At 33.0% G+C, this 10062-nt stretch overlaps 1 protein-coding gene across 1 annotated transcript; it reads left to right on the forward strand.

Annotated features, from left to right (window-relative positions):
- Nucleotides 1–6378: 6378 nt before the first annotated feature.
- Nucleotides 6379–9312, forward strand: LOC146921863 (uncharacterized). The gene is made up of 3 exons (XM_085715116.1): nucleotides 6379–6401; nucleotides 7134–7193; nucleotides 8781–9312. The coding sequence occupies exon 3, from the start codon at nucleotides 8781–8783 to the stop codon at nucleotides 9201–9203; it is 423 nt and encodes a 140-aa protein (XP_085571242.1). The 5' UTR covers nucleotides 6379–6401; nucleotides 7134–7193; the 3' UTR covers nucleotides 9204–9312.
- Nucleotides 9313–10062: the final 750 nt, after the last annotated feature.

Below are 10062 nucleotides of genomic sequence, written 5' to 3' on the forward strand. Positions count from 1 at the left end.
TGAAATTGAAAAAACGTAAAATCAAAATTTAAAATTCAAAAACTAGATCTTCTTCATCTCTATGTTTTTCCTTCTTCATCTCTAACCACAATTTCTTCATCTAGGATGGAGTTCCTTTTCTCATGAAATCCGGCAAGGCTCTTCATACTAAACGGTATGAAACATTTCATCTTTGTTTAGAAAAACTGCAACTTTTGAATTAGCTTTGCATTATTTGGAATCATGAGTTACAAAACATTCCACACACAAAAATGTATCAGTGCAGAAATCAGAGTACAATTCAGACACGTCCCGGGTAACTTGTACAAGCGGAACTTTGGAACTAATTTGGACAAAGCTACAAATGAGCTTGTGCTTCGTGTACAACCTGATGAAGCTATATATTTGAAGATCAACAACAAAGTTCCTGGTCTGAGAATGAGTCAAAATATGTAGTTTATTGGTACGTGAGGATTCATAGACTTGGTTTCAATGAGTCAAAAGAAGAAGACTTGGTTTCAATTTGTTGTACTTGGTGGGGATCACGATATTCACTGCAAGAGTCAGTGGGCTATGGATGTTGTGTATACCTGAAGTACTTTAGAGACCTTGAGACTGTTTCTGGTTTTTCATGGGGAGCTACGACACTAGCTCACTTGTATAAGGAGCTCAACAATGCTGCACGTTGGAACACCAGTCAGGTGGCAGGATACCTGACTTTGTTGCAGGTATAAATTAAAAACTATGTTTTATTTTTTTTAAATTTAAGTGTATATATGGTTTGTATATTTATATGTGGTTGTCTTTGGCGCATGCTTGGGTGTTTCATCACTTCCCAGGTATGGGAAGCAAGGATGTCTGGGCAGGATGTAGAGAGAATCATTATCCACGCACGATTTTTTTTTACCACTGTCTGGTTTAGGTACATCAGACAACTACAAAACCCATCTGGATGCGCTGGATTTGAAGAGGGTTGTCATGGCCCCATATGGAGAGCACCGTCAGGCACATCTGTTTGAGCAGGTCAGCCTTTACTCTGGATGGCTGAGATGCGGAGACCGCATGGTGAGATATCTGTCGGAGAGGGTGCTTCGTCAGTTTGGGTAGGTTCAGACCATACCGAGACATCCCGTTGAGAGTGCACCTACTGGTGTTAATTTGGCGGAGATCACAAACCGCTTTCGGCGTGCACTTGATTATGCGTTGACACCTCAGGAGTTGGGAGAGACTGCAGTTCATTATGTGGAGGCAGTCGATGGATACATAGATTGGTTTTATCGCCATTCCATCCACGCATGATTCTTCCTGACATGCCGGTACCGGTGCCGAGGCCACTAGAGCGCGAGGTCCTTGATGCGCAAGCTGCTCAGGAGGATGGAGACATTGGGTACTTACAGCTTAGCGGAAGGATGAGCAGCATCAGGGAACACATCTATGTTGTGATGAGAAGTAGTCTGGTGCCGAAAGAGACTGAGGAATGACAACATTTGGAGAATGCGTTGAGAGAGGTGCATGATGGGAAAGTTTGCCGTCGTCGGAGATCTACTGAGGGTGGCAGGGGTGCCAGAGGTGGCAGAGGTGGTGGCAGGGGTGGTGGCAGAGGTGGCGGTGGTACGTGTGTAGTTATTAGGGGCTGATAGTATTGTATTTTATGTTTATGTTTGAACATTTTGAATGCTTTTGAATTATGTAACACTTGGATAATTTTTAATGTTATGTAATCTTGGATAATTTTTAATTATATTTGATTAGTGTTTTGTTTTAAAATTATGTTGTGTTGATAATTGTTACGTTATAAGTTGATGTTACTGTTAGAACATATGGTAACCGGCATGGTATGTCTGTTTAGAAGCAAGCCAATGCGCCAAAACAGAGGCTCAACCAAAACAGATGGCTTCTGCCTCTGTACTGATGCAGTCCGGATTATATAATCCGGACATGTTAACCACTTTCCGAATTATATAATCCGGAACCATCGTTCACCACCCCCTTCTATTGACTTTCAACGGGGTGATTTACACTTTTCGGATTATATAATCCGGAAGTTATCTACCCTTTTCGGATTTCAAATTCCGAATTCATCTATTCATAACTGACATCATCATCCATCAGGGTGGACGAAGTGCTACAATCCACAAAATCCGGAATTAATAAATCCGGACAAGCAGTATTTTGGGAAAAAAAAATAGGGCGCGCGAAAAAACCCACATGATAGGAAAAGTAATACTCTACAATTTGTTGTGCGATGAGTAATAGGCTTGCTTAGTAGCTTCCACTAAAGTATGCATTATCATTATTTTAACCAAAAATGGTGCTATCTGCTACACAAGTTCTTTCACTTGTGTAGCTTAGTAGCTTATTTTCACTTAGTAGCTTATTTTCACTTGTCCAAAAATGGTGCTATCTGCTACACAAGTTCTTTCAACCAAATCATTATCATTATTTTATAAAAAAATATTTTTTTATATTGAAGGATATTAAGATCAAATGTAATTATGTATAAATCCCTTTAATTAGACGTTTATTTTACGAGCTAAGAATTCATCAAGAGAATAATTAAACCAAGCTAAAATATCTGAGAACAAATTATATCAACTAAATTTGAAAAACATATGATTGATTGACTGTCACTATCAGCTAATTATGCTACCGCAAACAACATACAAATCAAAGGAATTTTTTCCATGTTGGAGTGGAGTTTATCTTTGCTCCATTTATGTTTGCTCCATTTACTCCTTTTTAATGCATAGAGATGTGTGACATGTGGTAAAAATAAAATAAAGGGCTGAGATTAAAAAATAAAAAATAAAACTTTGGTTCAATCAAAAATAAATCATACGCGCTTCTCTTTTTGGAGACAACACACACCTCCTTCTTTCTCTTATCATCGTTGTCATCTCTCTCCTTGCCGAAGCCACCTCTCACCGTCCATCCAGCGGCGAACCACCACCTCCACCATATTCGATACCTCCCATCCTTCACATCATCAATCCACTCAAAAACTTTCTCGCTATTCTTAACCGTCGAAAGCATCACAAAAGTTTAAAAAATTGATTTTTTTACGTAGAACAAATATCTCTACAAAATACACATCTCAATTATCATTTTAAATTGCATGCATGGATACCATTACTTCTTCGTTTGTGTCCATTAATTTACAGTACTCAAAATATCAATTTATTTTATCTTTGTGTACCCGTTAAGCTATCAAATTCGTGTCCACGTTGGATTTTATCCGCGGACATCATGCATATAAATTTTTTGTCATCTCTAATTACTGCTATTAGTTGCATTAGTGTTTTTCTTCATGCGTTGATTATTACTATTATTTTCATTAATTTGATCTTTTTATTATTATTTATATATAGTTTTTTTTTGTTCTTTTAACAACTAATGGCTAGCATTTGTCATTAAAAAGTCATTTATTTTAAGGATATAAGTTAGATGCATTTTCTTACACACTTTTCGTATGATTTTTCACATCAAATTCACTTTTTGTTGTTATGACGAACTTTGAGAAAATTATGGATTTGAAAAATCATTGGTTGTTATGAGTATTTTATGTGAAGCCACATGAAAAGCATTTAAATGAATGCACCTAAGTTTTATCCTTATTTTAATTATAGAAAAAAGTTTAGATGTATTTCCTTAGGCTTTTTTTATGGTTCCTATCACTACTCATGATTTTCTCAGATCCATAATTTTCTCAGTTTGATATAGTCACAAAAAATGTATTTTTAGCTAGAACCATACGAAAAACACATAAGCAAATTCACGTAAGTTTTGACCTTAACTCTAACTATATATTTGTTTTTCAATTTTCTCGTTCACTAAATTTCATTTTAAATTATATTTAATTTAGCATAACTTTTGTCAATTTTAATACATAATTCATTCATTTTTTAAATAATAAATTGATAGAGAAAATTTTAGATATTTTTTTATTAAATAATTTAATTTAATCAATTTTATATATTTATAAGGAAATATTTTTGTTTGCCTACATGTGCTCATTGTTTAATTCTAAATACACACTCTTGATGATTTTTTTCAACTTAGTTAGCTATGGTTTATTTATATTATCATTTAGGCATATATTAATAGTTTATTTAATAAATTACAGATTATAATATAAGTAATTTTTTTCTTTTATTTTGAGTTATATGAAATTTTAATTAATTTTAATTAATTAGCTCATATTCAAGAACTCCATACATGAATCAAATTAAAGAAGTTTGTCATAAAGATAAATTTTTTCTAACTCATAGGCACATGAACATATGAAGAAATGAAATAAAACTTCTTTTTTTTACCTATAAAAAAAAAAGTTAAATAAAACTTTGTACTACATTTTGGTATCAAAATTAATTCTAAGAACATCACATAATGAAATTGTAGATTCATTTTTTCTTAAGTAATGAAAACGGTGAATTAAGAACATATACTACTAGTATCCGCATCAACAAATGAGTTTATCTTTGCTCCATTTATGTTTGCTCCATTTACTCCTTTTCAATGCATAGATGTGTGACATGTGGTAAAAATAAAATAAAGGGATGGGATTAAAAAATAAAAATAAACATTGGTTCAATCAAAAACAAATCATACGCGCTTCTCTTTTTGGAGACAACACACACCTCCTTCTTTCTCTTATCATCGTTGTCATCTCTCTCCTTGCCGGAGCCACCACTCTCCGTCCATCTAGCGGCGAACCACCACCTCCACCGTCTTCGATTCCTCCCGTCCTTCACATCACCAGTCCACTCAAAAACGTTCTCGCTATTCTTAACCTTCGAACGCATCACAAAAGTTTAAAATCCTCCGTCGTCATCATCCTTATCGTTCAAAGAATTCGCCTAAGAAGAACTCACAGTCTTTCAAGTCGATCATGTCGGTGAAGCCTCGCCGGAAGAGACCGATCTCGCTACCTATTATGATCAGGTTTTACGATCTTAGTGCCGAAATCGCCAGATTCATCTTCGTCGTCGTATTCCATCGATGCTCCACCACCGGAATCCTTGGGAGGACGTTTGAGAAGGATTGGGAGAAAGGAATTTAATCCCAGTTGATGGAAGTGGTGATAAGAGAAAGAAAAAGGATCGCGTGTTGTCTATGAAAAAAGGAAGCGCTTATGATTTGTTTTTGATTAAATCAATGTTTGTTTTATACTTTTTAATTTCAGCCCTTTGTTTTATTTTTGCCACATGTCACACATCTATGCATTGAAAAGGAGTAAATGAAGCAAAGATAAACTCCAATAAGAATGGGGGTAATCAACATACAGAAAAATAAAATGAAGGATTTTTCTAGTGGCCTGAATGAAATAAGGTCCTGAATGAAATAAGGTCAAAATATTCGCCACAACTTGTGAATTTGGTTTAGCTTCGTGTGACATGTGCTTCAAATTGCTAAACCAATGGCAATAGTGATCATGTCCTACGACGATTATACCACGCCGGAAACAACAATCAGAACACTTAGTTAATAATCTTGCACAGAAACATACAAATCAGGGACATACATCAACCATGAAACTAAATGCAACTTCCTATGTACAATATATGATTCTTTCAAAAAAAAAAATGTACAGTATATGATCAAAATAGCCATGTAGAAAGTAAACAACAAATCAAATTAGAGTTTTTTGTTTTGAGTCCCTTATAGAAAGAGCCCTTCTCAAATACATGGAACTTATTGACACATTTTGTTAAAAAAAAAATCTTTACACATTTTCAAAAACTTTACAAACATGCTTGAGTTGAGCACTTAAGCTAAATATTTTGCCAAAAAAGAAAGTAATTCATCTAGACAAGTAGTTGATTTATTAAATAATTAGCTAAATGTTACATTGACAACGCAATATATATAGTTGAAAATTATGCAAAACATGTGTAACAATTTAATCTCTCAAAAAAAAAAAGTGTAACAATTTAAGGAAAAAAATTAATCAAAGTATTTAAACCAATTTGAATCTTCTTCAATAATATCTCTGAATCTCTATATCTCTGAATCTCTGTGCTAACCTTCTGATTTATACAAATCAGGGACATACAAACACATTACTACTGCAACATCCAAAAATTTTAAACTTATATTCATAAGTGTTTTAAAATAAATAAATAATAGAATAATAATAATAGAAGAGTTGAAAAGTAAAAGAGAGGGTGGAGATAGTAATTTTTTTTGTTGTTATAAAAAAAATAATAAAGAATATAAAACTCCTATTCTTGTGAACTTTCTCCCCACGTTACTTAATTTTGTTTCTAATAATTAAAAAAAATATGAAATGGATAAGTGAAGAAAGAAGTAACGTGAGATATTTCAGTAAGTGTACACATAGGCTTCTTATCTTCCTATAAATAAGGTATTTAGTTAATCACCAACACACACCGCAAAACACTCTCTTCTCTCTGTAAAACCAGGTTAGTCTTCTCTCCCTCTCTTCCTTTCCTTTTCTGTATAGTCTTTCTCTATAGTTATTCTAAACAAAGAAAATCAGATCTATGTCCCACCACACTTTCACTTTCAAACAAAATAATCAAACTTTTCATTGTATATGTACTGTGTCGTTTTCAAAGAAAAAGAAAGAAAACCATACCCTTTTCAAGAGAGTACTTTTCTTTTATGTGAAAAGCAACATACCTAGATCTAGAAAAAAAAAACAAACTATATAGATTACTTAAATTATGTATGATGATGTAATAGATTTATAAAATTAATTATTGACCAAACAATTTAAGATAGTCATTTAATTGAAATATTCCTTGAAAACTATACCAAGAGGTTCCTGTTATTTTACTCACTTGAATAAACTATGAGCTTTTAAAAATGAGTAATGGTATTTTTGTTACGTTACAAAAAAACAAAGAATAAAAAAAAAGAGAGAAAGAAACTTAAAACTAATCGATTTGGATATGATAGTATAACATGTAGATTTTAAAATACATAGGTATCTATATACATGAATAGTTGGTATAAAAAAAAAATAAGAAAAGAGAGTATGGAGAAAAAGCTGGATTTTTTTGTTGGTTAGAAATGAATAAAATTAAAACTGGGTTTTTACTTTAGTCTTATGTAGTATGAAAAGCCTAAGACAGTATGACCTTGATTATAACTATAGTCTAATAGATAGTTATTTTGGATGAGTATTCTAGGTGATATTGGAGCTGCTTTCGACGGAAACGATATAACAACAACTTTCGAAGAAAACGAAGGTAAGGGGAATTACTACTAATAAGTTTTAAAGATTTTGCATAAGTTATGTGCTTAAGTGATTATGTGTGAGTAAATAACTCTACTTGTGAGAGTTAATTTCTCGATGATGTGATAATTTCTAGCGATCAAGTATATGTCAAAGGACATCGACTTATATGTGTTTTAGTTAATATAACTAGGAGTTTTTGAAAATATAATATAATATATAAGTAGAAAAAAAGTTTTGTAAATGATGAATGGATTAGATAGTTCTATTGTGTTTATTTGGTATTACTCTTGTGTAAGTAAATGAGTATATAAACTTTCAATAAGTATTAAGTAATTTTGATGAGTGAAATTAGTTGGAAATATATGAAAAGTGTCGATTATGATTCGACGCGATAACTTATAACATTGATCGTGAGTAAAAACTTCTCTTAGAAAGAAACAATCTGAGAGAGATAATTGTATCTCGCCTTATAAATTTTATGGTATCAACTTAATAAGACCTTACTCATAGGTATGTTGTAAAGAAAAAGAAACTTAAAAATGTCAAACTATGATCACTAGCTTAAGCACATAGACATAATATATATATATATATATATATATATATATATATATATATATATATATATATATATATATATATATTATATGTTGTACGGGTAGGTGATTATTAAAAACAAAGGCATGTGTGATGTTTAACTAAGTAACATGAATTATTCCTTGCTGGAATTTCGATGCTATATATATATATATATATATATATATATATATATATATATATATGAAAAAGAATATATGTTGGTTATTATTTGTTGAATTATTATGTACTGGTTTGAATTACATCACTGTACTAATTGAATAAATTTATGAAGTGGCTAATCAATTTTATAAACATAATGGTTAATTGTTTGACATTGTTGAGTTGAGTATGAGTGTTTTGTCTCGTCTAGAAATTAGGGACAGTTAAGGAGCTATAACAGGTCCCTATACACTCAGGTGTAGATGGGAATGTGAATAGTTATGGTTTGGTTACTTTGAGGACCTATCAAGGGCACTTGTGTTTCGAACGCCTATCAATAGTTGGGGATTGCTTCTCGGCTGAAGGTACTCGTACTACCAGACAGGGTGAGCCTGACAAAACTAGACTATTTATGATAAGGTAGTGCGATCGGACTAGAATGATTAGAGTTTAAGCATATCTTGCTCAAAATACTAATAATCATGTTATAGTTGCCGAAACGACCTTATGCTCATTAGAGTGGAACCTCCATGAAGTAGTAAATTGTGAAAAGGAAATAAATTAGAGTCAAGAGAAAAGTCAAAAGAGTTCATGCATGTGTCATGTTAAATGTCAAACTATTAATTCTAATTTTTTTTTAAGATAGTTTTTTTTATATGCTTTGTAATTGTTGTTGGACAGTGAATGAAAAGGAAAATATTATATCTATGCAATTATCATATTCTCTTGTTGTATATATATTATTTTCTTTTTCCTTATGTAATAAATCACGTGGAAAACTTGTGTACGAGTAATTCACCCTTCTTTGTTTGTTTTTGTATCTTGTTTTTTTTTTGGGTATGTTCGGATATTTTTGTAGATGATGCCAGGGAGACATTTAGCTCACTCGAGGATCCGCAGGATCGAGTTCCTTGAGGATCCGAGACACGATGTTTGGGAAATAAATCTGGCCACCCAAACATTGATCTTTACCGGACTTGTTCGCACTACCACAGGATTCGGTGGCCAGCCTACTACGACTATTGTTACTCATGAGACCACAAAGATGATTCTACCATTGCAGAGGTTGTACCTAGCTCTCCATGACATGGGTGTTGTCCCACCTGTAGGACCAGACCCACAGGAGCCCATAGTTCCCCATGTTGCTGATCCTGCTGAGCAGGGTGGAGAAGGAGTCCATGCACTTGAGGATGAGGATCCAGAGGAGGACCCAGAGGAGGACCCAGAGGAGTACCTTGAGGAGGGAGAGTTCATTGGGGGAAACCCTAATGGCCATGTTTAGATGTGACTTCTAGTGTGTGGAAAAGAGTTTAAGAGTGCTAATTAGTTTGTTATGTACTTAATGTCTCTTAAAACTCTATAATTTTGGATGGTAGCTAGTCTTGGTGACATAGTAGAAATGATGTAGTTTGACTAAGGCATTATGACTCTAGCTAGATGGTAATTATACTTTGTTTATATTAAGTCTCATGAAGACTTATGGATCATTGTAAAATATTCACTATGATGACTTTAGCATTATGAGCCGCAGGCTTAGACCGAATGATATATATATATATATATATATATATATATATATATATATATATATATATATATATATGGTATTATGTTGAGAAAGAAACATACGGAAGAATGTTATCATTTTGTTTTTGTTCTAAAAAGAAATATATGAAAAAAAAAGAATGTTGAGAAAGAAAGAAAAAAAAATATAATAGTTGAGACAAGAATAAAATGAATATTATTATTTTGACGCGGCCGGATTATTTTTTTTTTTTTTTGCTAAGCAAGGAGTAATGGCAGACATCGGGAGAAAACACCGACATACCAACTAGGTTGGCATCTGGGAAACCTCCGTCCTATGCCGCCAAACTCTAAAATTTTATTAAAAAAAAGGAAAAAAATTTACAAGAAGAGGGGGGACTAGGCCAAAACCCTCAGAAGAAAAACAAACCAAAAATGCTGTAAAAAAACTACTACAGGCTAAGAAAATCTGTAGTTAAACAAACCAACTCTATCACGAAATTCATATGCAACTGACAATCAGCAGGAAGAGTTTGAATCCCATGACCCATATACGCCAATTTGAATCCCATAACAAAATCATTTGGAAGATGGAAGACCACCCTTTGCACGGGTTT

The sequence above is a fragment of the Medicago sativa genome, chromosome 5, assembly GCF_051527215.1.
Source record: "Medicago sativa cultivar Bolivia chromosome 5, Bolivia_mono, whole genome shotgun sequence".
Taxonomy (NCBI): Eukaryota; Viridiplantae; Streptophyta; class Magnoliopsida; order Fabales; family Fabaceae; genus Medicago; species Medicago sativa.